The 13,504-nt window shown below is 42.2% G+C and overlaps 1 protein-coding gene across 3 annotated transcripts in view; it reads right to left on the bottom strand.

Moving 5' to 3' along the window:
- Positions 1–13,504, bottom strand: part of LOC121067299 — an 89,974-nt gene that overhangs the window by 31,483 nt on the left and 44,987 nt on the right. For all 3 annotated transcript variants that reach the window (XM_040551601.1, XM_040551599.1, XM_040551600.1), the window contains exons 24-29: positions 13,309–13,460; positions 12,264–12,375; positions 10,623–10,672; positions 8,866–9,042; positions 3,450–3,567; positions 2,057–2,219 (exon numbers count right to left, since the gene is read on the bottom strand). In XM_040551601.1, the coding sequence (XP_040407535.1) occupies positions 2,057–2,219; positions 3,450–3,567; positions 8,866–9,042; positions 10,623–10,672; positions 12,264–12,375; positions 13,309–13,460 (772 nt within the window). The remainder of the gene's footprint in view (positions 1–2,056; positions 2,220–3,449; positions 3,568–8,865; positions 9,043–10,622; positions 10,673–12,263; positions 12,376–13,308; positions 13,461–13,504) is intronic.

Genomic DNA, 13,504 nt, shown 5'->3' with positions numbered 1-13,504 from the left:
AATATTTTTCTGCTAAGGCTCTGAAGTTTTTGATTCTCTTTAAGCCCAACAGAAGAAAAAAAAAAAAAAAAAAAAGAAAACCTTCCCAAAGCAACAGACCTCCCTAAGTTACCTTTCTTACAGGAGCACCTTTTCTTACTTGGTGCTTGCACAAAAGGTGTGCATGGAGCTGGACTGCCTCCCAAGGTACATCCACTGCAAAAGTGATTTAACTTTGAAGCACCTATTAGAGAAACCCAATGTTCTTTCTGTCAGGCTACACAGGCTGTCATTGTTTAAGAAAGTTATATATTCTGATTTGAGGGAGAGGGAAAATATTCCTGAACAACAGCAACAAGAAAGATCTCTTGGTCAGGAGCAACACAGTTAAATTGTCTGTACAAAATGCTCTATGGAGACAGCAGAGTACCGAGGACTCCTCCATTGTACACACTTTCTGTTTTAACAGCGTGGTAGCTAGGCACGCATTAGATGTGTCTGAAATTCAAGCAGCACCTTGCATATAATATTCCTCCTACATTTGGTTATGTGGTTTCTCACTGAGCACTGAGCTCAGCCTTTTTGATTGTTTCAAAGCTCATTAAACATGCTAATTTACATGAGTTTTCTCAGCCATTTACAAATGAAGTCACTAATACACACCTAATGGTACAATGAGCACGCACCGTAGAACAGGGAGTGCTTTCTGGAGAAAATAAGCCCACTTCAAAATCAAACATTCACAAGCACAGTATTAAAATAAAAGCTATAACGAGTATTTATGATTCACTGAGTCCTTTCTTCCCTTCCAAAAAGAAAATTCAAGAAGATGTATTCAGAACTGGTAATAAAAATCTTGCTCACATAAAAAGAAAAAATACATAAGGGATCACATGACAAATTCGGACACATTGAAAAACAAAGCTAGTAATTTTTCTCAATTCTTGAACAGTTTCATATTTTTACCCAATGGACTTAATCAATTTTTCATTTTTAAGAGATGCCAGGGCAGGAGGGAAGCTGTGCAGGTGAAGTTTTTACTCCTGTGTTGTGTCTGAGTGGTGCCAAATCTATAGGTGTATAAACACGAGCATTTCTAGGTGGCATGAAAACAGTCCAGACCTGCAGCACACACACACACACGCACAGAGAAGGGACTATATATAGCACGCCATGTTTTGAAACTCTGGCTCACTACACAGCAGAAATAATGCAGTGGCTGAAAAAAAACATATGCCAAGAACACTTCAATACTTGGGACAAGGTTGTCTTCTGTAACTTTAGTTGCCTGTTTATCAGTCATGAAGTTTAATTGGGCTTCTGCAACATTAAGTAGAGGAATACAGGCAGCTCCAGAGGGGGTTTCATCCCACTCACTATAAACACATTTTAGCTTGGGATGAGCAACTCCCATGAAGGTGTGTTTGTAACAGTGCCCAGCAAGAGTGTCAGTGACAGCAGAGGTACTCGGCTAGTGGTTAGACACCAGAGTTACATACCTAACCACGAAAGTAAAGCTACGTAAATCCTACTCCTGCACTACAGGTTAGCATGAAGAACAGGTCAAAGCTATTAGGAGAGCCCATACTGTTTCTACACAAATACATGTTCATGCAGGACGACACACGCCACATCTGTTTTAGCCTTTGGATATAGAACCAAGTGACAGATTTACTAAAGGAAGCAAAGTCTGCTTTTTTTAATCTGCTGGTAAAGACAAAATCCCCACAGGCTGACCAGATGGCTTAACAGAAACTTGCGAGAGGCGGAAGAGCAATTTTTGGGCCATGTTTTCTGTTTCCTGCTGGAGCAGAAGTCCTGAACCTGGTAGGTGAGCTGCTTTTCTGTGAGACTGCTTCAGACCTGTGTACAACCTTGAAAAATGACAGTCCTTCACCAGGAAAATGGAACAGAAAAGGCATAAAAAAATAGAATGGAATTTTGTTTTGATTTTAGTCTTCAGTTAACATCAATATCATCTTCAAACTTGCTTTGTCCCTTTCTCACCCTCAGCATTTCACACTCATTTTGCGGACTCGGAGAAATCTATCTTGAACATGCAGTATCTGTAACTTACCAATCCTTTCAGTTCCTCCCCAGTCTGGGGTCAGAGGCTCTGGGATTAAGGCACAAAAAGAGTTTGGTGAATTTCCTAATTGAGCAAAAGCCAGAAGATATGAAACCACATCATGAAATGCACCGACAATTTCTAGGCTTAGGTGGAGAGCTCTGAGAGCAGCCTGCAGGCAGGACAAATGCACAAAGAAAACCATTCAGAGGCTTGGCCTTTAGAAAATACACCAGAGTAGGAAATATTTTTGAACAAATATGACTTGGCAAATATGACTGTGTCCGTAATGGTGGACACACCAAAAGAAAACGACTCGATCTTCACTGATGAATTAATCTTAACATCCCATCTACTTTCCCACTGAGGAAGGAACGGGAGCACTAATGGATGCTGCTACTCATTAACAGGACGCACACAGGTCCTGTGGCCACAACTGCTCCAGCACAAAGTCAGGCCTTCCTGTGGGGGGCCCCAGGGTAGGGAGGGTTGTGATTGCAGCCCTAGTTCCTGCTGGAAGCTCTGCTTGGCCTCCCAACCCCAAAGACCAACGTCGAGTGCCAGATTTCATTCAGGCTCAAGATAGCACTCACAGCCGTCACCATACCATCTGGTGTTGCAGCTTCTGGTTTAGGAACTGCTACCCCAGTGCCTCCCAGACATCTTTCTCACTGTTTATCTCTGTCTAAACAGATGGACACTGCTTCCTTTTGATGGAGGCAGAGAAACTAGCGTGAGGAATATAAGAAAGAGATAAAACTGTCAGAGAGTGTCCAAAGTAGGGCAACAAAGATGGTGAAGGGTCTGGAGGGCAAGGCGTATGAGGAGCAGCTGAGGTCCCTTGGTTTGTTCGGCCCGGAGCAGAGCAGGCTGAGGGGAGGCCTCATGGCGGCCTGCAGCTCCCTCACGAGGGGAGCGGAGGGGCAGGCGCTGAGCTCTGCTCTCTGGGGACAGCGACAGGACCCGAGGGAACGGCATGGAGCTGGGACAGGGGAGGGTCAGGCTGGGGGTTAGGGAAAGGTTCTGCACCCAGAGGGTGGTCGGGCACTGGGACAGGCTCCCTGGGGCAGTGGTCACAGCACTGAGCCTGACAGAGTTAAGGAAACATTTGGACAACGCTCTCAGACATGTGGTCTGGTTTTTGTTTTTGTTTTGGGGGGGTGCTTCTTTGGGGACCTGGGAGTTGGAATCAGTGATCCTTGTGGGTCCCTTCCAGCTCGAATATTTTATGATTCTATGTTTCTTCATCAACTGTCTTCATCACCGGCACACCCTAGCTGTACCCAGATTAAACACACTGATGTACATTTCCTCATCTCCAATAACAACCAAAATTGTTATGTGCATGTAAAGATGTCTACAGCCTAGAACAAAATCTCTTTTAGCATTAGCAAATACTGACCTTCTCTGGAAGCATCTTGAACATAATCAGCACTTCAGCAGGGTGAGGGATGAACCACAGGTTAAGGAAGGTGAGTCCATCTGAAGACAGCAAATGGTGCGGTCGAGGATGGAAGGATCTGAGTGATTGCAAGAAGTGAGAGATGTTTAACATTCTGAGACTTGTTTCTACCTGTCACTTCCCTGAAAGATATATTTTATTTTTTATAAAGCTGTTACTTGGATATTGGAATTGCCTCCAATATTTGGAGCAAGTGTGCTTTAGACATAACATTATTTAGTTTTCGTGTGCAAAATATAAGGTAAAAATTTGACCTTAAAACCTGCTGAGTTTGACAGAAATTTTCTTTTTATTTGATTTTCAACCAAGTCTTAAGATAGTTTTGTTGAAAAGTTTTACAGCAGCACCTTTGAGTTGAGCTCAGCCACCTACTAGAACAGAACAGAACAGAATAGAATAGCTCAGAGATGATCTAGTCCAACTGCGTGACCACTTCAAGGCCAACCAGAAGTTAAAGCATATTAATGAGGACATTATCCAAATGCCTCTTGAACACTTAAACAAATCCTCCATTTAGTTCACCTGCATAGATGTATGCTCAAAATGCCATTTTGCCACCATGACTGCGTCTGTACCATATAAACAGGAAAGGTATACAAAGCAGAAGGGTGCTGCTGCAAGCCTGCAGTATCAACTCCCCCCAGATCTTGCCATTGTAGAAGCACCTTGGGACAAAGGTATACATCTCCATCCATTGCTCTATAAATGCCCTGAGACATCATCTTCTGAACACTGGCATGCAGGTGCTACAGAGCTGCTGAGTTTTCTATCCCAAGTGGTAGCTGAGTGGGTGGTGAGAAAATCTAGCATCTCTTCAATATGTCTAATGCCATTGTTGGCCCTAGTGATATCAAAACAGTACTGGTTACTAAAAACTAACAGGCAAAAGACCAGACACGCAGAGATGCTCCTCGACATGCTCTAGAAGGACTATCATCCAAGATGAGGGCTCAACACCTGTTCTTATAAGGTCCTGACTGCCCCATCCAAGGCACTGAGAAGCCCCGGTCTTCACAAATCCCAGGAGACTTGAAGGCATTCAGCACAAGTGAGAAGCAGGCACAAGTTTTGAAGAATTGTCCCCTTACACCTTAGTGCAAGAAGCAAAGAAGCCGGGTGGAGTTGTTTTGCATCATCTGCCAATTTTGTCCACCTCAAAGATAACGGGCATTGATTTATCAGTGCCGTCCCCCTTCCACCATGTCAGAGAGAAGTTAGTCCCCAGATGGTGACCAATGCATCTGCTTATATAAAGCTGGGACATGAGCTGATCTTCTTAAGGCACTCAGAGTCTGTTCCGCAGGAATGTGTTTTTCTGTATGGAATGGGAGACAGGCAAGGCAAAGCAGAAGGCAGGCATTAAAAATCTAAATCATTATTTTAAAATATGATGTGCAATTACTAGTAGGCAGCCAACCTTTCTCTCTCTCTGTTTTTTTTTTCCCCAGAAGATATTAAAATGCATTTATTACATGAATAATTCATTTTCCTGTTTTTATATACAATATGTCATTTCTCATCTTCACATACATGAAGTACAATATGCAGTTAGTACATTCTGAGATGAGATATAAATTCAATCAGAAGATTAAGTTCATCTCCTTCTGAAGTAAGTTTTTCAGGGTTTTTAGGGTTTTTGACTTTTTTTCTTTTTCTTTGTCTGTAAAGAGCAATGCTGAATGCAAAAAATAGACCTTTGGTTTGGGTGGGATGGAGTAATGAAAGGTTAAATGCTCTGTGTTGTAAGCACGGAAGTTATATTTGGGCAGGGTTTGTTTAACCAGCTGTCCCTTACTAACTTTTGCAGAAGAATGATAAGCACAAATTGTGCCTAAGGAAACTGCACAAGTGACGCGTTTCGGGGTGAGATTAGCATTTGCTGTAACTCTCCGTTTCCTCTGCTTGACATCACAGTCCGTAAATGACACCGGCACAGAGAGAGCAAACACAGCGCCCAGCGCGTCTTCCAGAGGCTGAAGCGTGTGCTCTGCCCAGATGCTCTCTGTCTTTACAGGCTTGAGGGAACACGGGCAGCACTCTGACAGCACTGCCCCACAGCAGCACTCTGTCAGCACTGCCCCATGGTTGCAAAGCAGTCCAGCAGAGTGTCACCCTGGCACCTACCTTCTCCAGAAACAAAATAGGGACAGTGCATTGCATCCATGTGAGCCCAGGTGCTGCTTACCCCAGTAAAACTTTAATGATTTGTGGTGCCATCTCCCAAGAAACAGCTAAAACATTGTTTAATCCTGGATAAAGCAGATTTTCTACATTATGGGAAAAAAACTAAACTAAAAAACAAAAACAAAAGGTATGCTATATTTGGTCACACAGATACTAGGGCATTTTAAAAGTGTATAGCTAAGAGCTATGACCCAGATTTTAATGCCAAATCTGGGAACAAAGAAACAAGCGGGGGGAAGGGAAGGACAGGATGGTCCTGCGCTACACAAAAACCGCAGCCCTACATTTCCCTCTTTCTTCTTTCTAACGTTTACTTTTAAGACAGCAGTTGCTGAGGGAATCTTTCAATACCTTCTACACGATAAGACTTGTCCCCTACCTGAGCGCTCCTGCTTTTTTCTCAGGAGTATTGCTCATGTTTATGTAAGCTACTGAGAGTGGGCACAGGGCAGGTGCCCACAGCCCCCTCTTTGACCCACTGCAGCTGGGCTCTGTGACAGGAGACGGCAAAACTGGGAGGGAGAGGGGCTTCACACTATACATCTGGCCAACTGCAGGTATATACGTTATGAGCACCTCCCCTGAGGCTCTCATGAGTTGTTGGAGAGAACAGGAGGCACTTCTAGGACACAATTCATCTCATCCTATAGCAGGGATCTGAAACAGGTCAGATGAGCCATCCTTTAAAGCACTGATTGATAATCAGGGGCCCCTCATCAGATACGGGCATCTCCAATTAGGTGGGCTATTCTGGAACATTTTCACTGATGTTAATAAACTTCAGACTTTCAGAAAAATATATATGTGAAAAAAGCTTTTTATTATAATTATTCCCATTCTCATTTCTTCTGCTCTTCCCCCAGAATCTCTCCTTCCCGTTTTTTTCTTTATTCTATGTTCTTTGTTGTTTTTTTTTTCTCCCTCTTTGCTCCTCACCAATCTTTCTCCACCACCACACCTAGCCATCTTCCCCCTCCACCGCATCCATGTTTCTTTCACCTATCTGCTGGTCCTTCTCAGCAGGAGGGATGGGCAACACAAGACCTGCTCCAAGCGCCTGGCAGCCACAAATGCAGGCAACGAGATTACTTCAGAAGATAAGAAAGCAATTGAATTAATGTCTTGCTATAACCTTCTAAATGCAGGCAAGATGGAAGCTAAATTTGTGCTTTCATCATAACTAATTGACAGTTCCTGTCTACAAGGTGTTTCTTAGCTCCTGTTAAACAGCAACAGAAAATGAAACATTAACTGGTAATGACTGATAAGACAGGGATGAAAAAAGCACAGAGGGGCTGAGAGGGCAGGAGACATTTTTAATTAAAGGCTTTCCTACAGCTTTCTGCAGCTCTCCAAGGTGACTTTATAGCATGAATGCCCATTTGTGTGACACCCCGGGCAGGGACAGGTCTGAATAGGGGCAAAGGGTGGATTGCAGAGGTACCCATACCAGCTGCTTTCTAGGTACTTCCACTTTGACTACCTCCGCTAAGTAAGGTTTTATATTTTCCTTGTGTTGTAAGTTAAAATACTTATATTAACATTTTTGAAGAATTGTAGTAGTATAATCCTGTAAAGTATTCCAGGGCATTGAAACATTTCCTTGCTGTTGGAAAATTAGCAGACCAAGAGGCACCAAACAACTATCTAACTAGGGTACGCAAACCTAGCACTTGCTGATCTGTATGTTGAATATCCCACCAGAGTGGGATATTCATACACTCCTGAAACTCACCATGGCTTTCTTCTTTGCTAGATGTTCCAAGAGTAGCAGGCAGTGCTAAGATGCTAAGAGCAGCAGGTGTTGCATAGCACAAACTACAGATGTATAGGTTCTGCAGTCAAACTCAGCTCCTCTGAGCAAATAACTCGTCTGATTTAGTCCTTGCTAATAAACCACATTAGCAAACAAAACAGCTGCTATGACAAGTAACCACTCTTGGTCCTAACTATCAAATGAATTCAACAAAGAAAGTGGAAACTCTGTGATCACAAAACCCCTGACTGAAAGCACCTGGGGTTGGGGGTAGCCTGAGCTTGAAACTAAGTCTATTAAAACAGTTTATGTTGCTGTAGTCAGAGAAGGTTCTTTCTAAAGCTAAGATTAAATGTGTTACAAATGGCCTGTGTACAACTTTTTATGATTGTATGCAAAATACTGTCGAGCTCAAAAGCTTCTGAGGGCATCTGAGACAGGAGTACAAAAGGCAATGCCTTAGACAACACCCAATGAAGGCAGGTAGATAAATGAAGAAAATGGCCTGCACCTCAGGCTTGTGATGGGGCTGGTCCCTGGCAACTAGAAACCAAGACCAGTATACATCCACAAGCCTATGACTGACATGGAGTTGAACAATAGGGAGGGGTTAACAATCTCCTTGTCAAGTATCTGTTGAACTATATTTTATGACTTGTTTGGCTTGTAACCACATTCCCAAGCTTTACTATCAGAACTAAACTTCTTGCTTGAACATTAACAAACACTTTTTTCTGTGTTTGCTGCTGAGCCTCTCAATTGCCAGGGGAAAAGATGAACAATAGCAGAACCAGTGTGCTGGGTGACTACTTTCACATCCGAAACCATCTGCCTGCTGGTGCTAACTTGGGCAGCCCAGAGACTTACAGACTGTCAGCATAAGGGCTTGCCTAAGTTTTGAGGAAGGAGATCCTTGTGACATTGCCAAACAGACCTCCCTTCTGAAAGGAGAAGATGATTTAGGGTCATCCCCTAGTCTGTCGTGTGCTCTTCCTCTCCCTAACTTCTGACAAGTCTCATGTCTACGACTGACTTGTTAACAGGTTTCAGTTCCATCTTAAATAAAGAAAATTTAAAGGGTATAACAACCTCACTAGATAGACTTCATCACTGAAGCAGAGGATTTTCATCCGGAGAATGCAATCATCCACTTATTTTCCCATTACATACAGTGTTGGGACTAGAAGCAAGCACATTTCTGAGGTTTTACTTCTTTGTATGCCAGCTCTTGCAGGAGAGTCACTGTGCACATTCTCCATCCATCAAAACTAAATGAAAATTGGCCAAACACACTGCTCAGGGCACCTTTAGGCTATCACTTCCCTTACAAACATGTATTAATTCACCTCTACTTAGCAATATGCACTGGATGAGAACTCTGGCCCCCAGGAACACATTTTCAAAGATGATACAAACCTGGGATCAGCTACAAGGCTTTCCTTTAAGTCTTTCTCCTCTTTTTTTCCTTGAGAGAGTCCAATTATAAAGTACTTGTCTCTGATGACAGGAAAATCATCTAAGAGGCTTCTTAGGCTATTGTAGTATGCAATGAGCTGTCCTCTCAGGGCATGCTGGGACACACGCTCATTCAGCCTAAAAAAGTGTGATATATAGTTATATATTGTGCAGGACATCACCTGCCCAGGTAAGTTCTACCTTTGTTGAGCCTAATTTATTTCTGCATGGACATCTTTGGCATCTTCTATGGCAAAAATTACAGGCTATGATTCTTCCATACTGAGACAACTAGAGGAATTAAAATCACAAAGTGGCATTTACAAACCAAGGGAAATTTTACATGTAATGCTTGTCATCAGACAGATGTCTTCATAATGTTTTAGATATATCCACAAATGAATACAGCAACTACTTTGTGGTAGCTGTTGGTGCTTACAGGACTATAAGGAAGCTGAAGCAGGAAGGAGCTAAGTGACATGATGAGTTAATTGCAGAACTGGGAATTAGATGGTGTGACCCTGAGTCAGATTTCATAATCAGTCAGCTGCACTGAAACTCCAAACCCTGGCTGCAACCTGCAGACTGATTGGTGTGGCTTTACCTACATACTGGATAAGCTGCACCTGAGCTGGAGGAAGTCTGCATCTGCTGCATGACACAAAGCTATGCAAAGAGGAACCAAAATATCCACCTTGGTCTACATTTCTCTGTGAAACCGAAAGGTAAGCTGCAGAAATTCTCAGGTTGTACAGCTACACAGTGGAATAGATGTTTCTTACAAATCTAAGAATCTACCTCATTTGCAAAACATACTGAAACAGCTGCCCTTTTTGCAGCTTGTTCCAGGGCTCCTCAGACACACCTCTGCATACCTTGGCATATGAGGAAAACAGACATGGATGGCCACATTCCAGTTTCTTGCCCAGTCTTTTGGCAAAGTGGAACTGGAACATATAATTCTTTAGTGGCTCATAACAGGCAGCGCACTCCAATAGAAAAGTAATGTACAAACTAGTCTAGTGGTGTTTATCAAGTATGGTCCATTTCTCAGTGAAAAATAGACCAGAAATACCCCTTTTCCTCGTTTATTGGCTGGTGTGCTCAATGCTATTGTGTGCAAGATGAAAATCCCAGAATCATAAACTCAGCTGGGGATAAAAACTACAAAATAGTGAAAATTGACATATGAACACAGGATTTAAAAAAGTAAATAAAATTAAGTCCAACTCTGTTTGAAACCCGAATTTCTCACAAGTTGTTGTACAAACTAGATCTAAGTTATAGGACAGTACGTCACCACCAGTTCATTCTCTGATCAACTGCAGATTATTTCCACTACAATTTCCCTTCCATATTGATGTATTTACTTGGTATTTCTGCATTCTACTTACTATTCTATCATCAATCCTTTCACCTCATAAAGAAACTAAGTGGCATTTTTTCCTAGTCATCCAAGAACATGGTTTGTAATGCTTGTAGTGTTATCCCACTAAACCACTAAGTGCTTTTCTTTTCCTCCGTTTGCAAAATAGCTTACAGGTGTATTCATAACATTCTGCATAGAAAGTTCATAAGTTCATATTGTCCCCATAAAACAGATACCTTCAAAATAAGAGTTATGTTTTAAACACATTGTGTTTGTATGAACATATCTATACTAGAAATGTATTAAACATAGTAGACATACAGTAAATATCTATATCAGATATACTTACTTAAGACAATATTCAGCGATAATGTCTCTTTTGAGTTCCAGAACTTCATCCTATTATGAGAAAATATTTTCATGTAGGACTTACATGTCTAACAAAGCTAACAAATGTAATTTTCTATTATTTTAATTTTATAAAATCAGGTTATGCACAGCATTAGAAATATCTCAAAAATGTAATTTCAAACTGTAAGGATGATAAACATCAAGAAATTTCAACGAGTATGACAGATCCAGCAGTTAAGGCAGTCTTGTAAATAAATCCAGAATTATTTTATTCAAGTCAGGTTCACATAATTTTGTCCAAAAATTCTTTCACATTTCCCAAAAGAGCTTGCAACTAGCAGCTATTTTCTCACATACACATCTAGCCTACTCGGCTGGCAAGAAGCTTATGACTACACTAAACTAAATAACTTATGTTGACGATTTTCAAAAACGAAATAACCATTAAGAGTTTGTATAGAGGGATTTTGGTTGTTACTACCTGGTAAGTTCTTAAAGACCACACCTAACCTGCTATGTTTCCAGCAACAGATATGGAATCACAAACGGTTTAATTCAGGATCCATGTTTTCACCTTTATCTTGACACTGGATAAAGAGGAAATTTGCAAAAGGCAAATAGGATGCCTATCATGGTACTTTTACAATTTTCTATGACTCTAAAACAAACAAAACCAAAGGGGGAAAAAATGCTAGAAATATTTATGAAAGGAGCCTTCCTCATGTAGTGCCTGCTGTTAGCTAGAACTACTGTTGGGTGCTTCATACATAAAAGCCCGGAACAGTTCTGCATCCAATAGTATAATTATAGCCAGAATTTACCTCCTTACTATAGTCAGAATTTACCTTCTTACCTATTTTGAAAATCATCTGGGAGCAATGCCCATTAGTGTTCACACCTTCAGCGAGCCATGTGTCTGCAGATTGCTGTTCCTTTCCATGTGCCTCTGTCATGAGCCCTGTAGCCATGCCCATGGGAGAGCTTGGGGGAGGGAACAGTACAGTGGAAGAAGGTTCCTTTGGGTACCTTCAACCTTCCCTAAGTGGGGGACTGCCTATCCCTGAGGTGAAAGTGAGGCATTTTTTAAACATAAGAAATCTGCCATTTCCTCCTCTACAACCAAACCGAGCTTTTCACTTTTGGACTCTCCCCTTCAGTTCCATATAGCACATCCTCAAAGCCACTCACCAAGGACCCTCAAGTCACCCGCTACTGCTGCTATGGAGCTGGGCCACCATCTGCAGCCCTGAGTCTGACCTGCACACCCTAAGCACATCCAACCTTCCTCACCTCCTCCAGGTCTTCCACACCTGCCATCGGGCATTGCTCTTGTGGGTGCGTGGGCAGCCCATGAGTACTTGACCACCTGCAAGAAAGTTGCTGACCTCTGAAGTCCCTTCACAGATGAAGAAATTGAAGTCCACGGAGTCCCAGCATCATTTCCAAGACCACACAGGCAGTGCACGATGGGGGAGGTCATGGCAACAGGGTGCTCTGCGTATCAGAAGGGTGTCCTAACAAAATACCTTTCTCACTAAAGCAACCACAAAGTGTAATGTGAACTCTACACTACCGCTTTGCCTATGTGCCAAAAATCAGCAATCCTTCTCAAAGAGGCTAAGCGTCCTGATGTACTTACAGGGTTTTGCATTCTGCTGCCCAGCATTTCTTTCTTTTGGATGAAAGTGTTCAGCATCATATCTCGGGGCCCCAGTTTCTCCAGTTGAATGGAAACAAAAGCTTCGGGAGGCCTGACAAGGGAAAAAAAAAGCATGCAAGTTGAGAGGAATCCCCTCTCAAAAGGTCAGTTGATAACTGTCATCTGAACTCCTCAAATAATTTCTCTAGATTAGACACAACTTCTCCAACTATATCCAGTTTGCTGGTTCCTTGTATATAATAGATATAAATGCACACAATTTTGTGGATCAGCTACCAGTGACGAGATGAGCCCTGAGGCCAGTCTCCCATTCTTCTTATTTTTAATTTCATTGCAAGTAAGATAAATGGTAAAAGAAATAGCAGCTAACTAAAAATAATGCATCTCCTTATACTGGCATGGTAGCATCAGGAAATGTGAGGCTGCCTGGGCTAAGATGAAAATGTTGAATACCCTTTTATTTGTACCTTCAAACCAAACATTCAATCAACACAGTTTTCAGTGCTCAACTTCCAGATGATCAGCACTGAATAACATTAAAAATTATATAAACTGTGTCTTGTCAATACCTTACTAGTACACACTACCTCATGGAAAAGCCACGAAATCTGGCCAAGGAATGAGTATGTCGGCATATGAGTGCAGAGGCAAACCTCTGCTCTGCAGAAGTGGCATTGTATTGAATGGCTGTATTCTGTCCCACTTACTATTTCTCACAATTTTGTGAAGTTGTCAAGTGCAAGGACACTGATGTTCAGAAAACCCTATGAGATATCTGGATTTTCCTCCTTTAAATAAGAGGTTATCTCCACAGGATTTGACGTGAAGCTTGAATTCCATTGATGGGGTATGGCTAAAGGACCACAATGCTCCGACAGAGTCACACCAAGAAGCGGGGAGTCTGTGACCATGGCCTTGCAATTGGGAGCACATCATATGTTTTGTCACTACAGAGGTCTGGGAGAATGTAAAGCAGCGTGTGCTCAGGATTCACATGTACATCAGACCAACCCCTACCAAATACCTGTGAAAGGCACGGTGTAAACCTGAAGAACGCCCAGAAAATGATGTGTCCGGTGTGGTTGCTGGCAGCAGCTGATCCTCTGCTTGGCTTCCAGACACTGAATTTCTTCCACTTGCTGAACTCCTCTGACTTGTTAGACTTACATTTCCTCCCTAAAATGTCACGAATATCAATTCTGTGCTTGCTCTCATAAAGA

Source organism: Cygnus olor, chromosome 3, assembly GCF_009769625.2.
Source record: "Cygnus olor isolate bCygOlo1 chromosome 3, bCygOlo1.pri.v2, whole genome shotgun sequence".
NCBI classification, from domain to species: domain Eukaryota; kingdom Metazoa; phylum Chordata; class Aves; order Anseriformes; family Anatidae; genus Cygnus; species Cygnus olor.
Note: the sequence above shows the minus strand (reverse complement) of the source record. Positions and strands in the feature narration are given on the sequence as shown.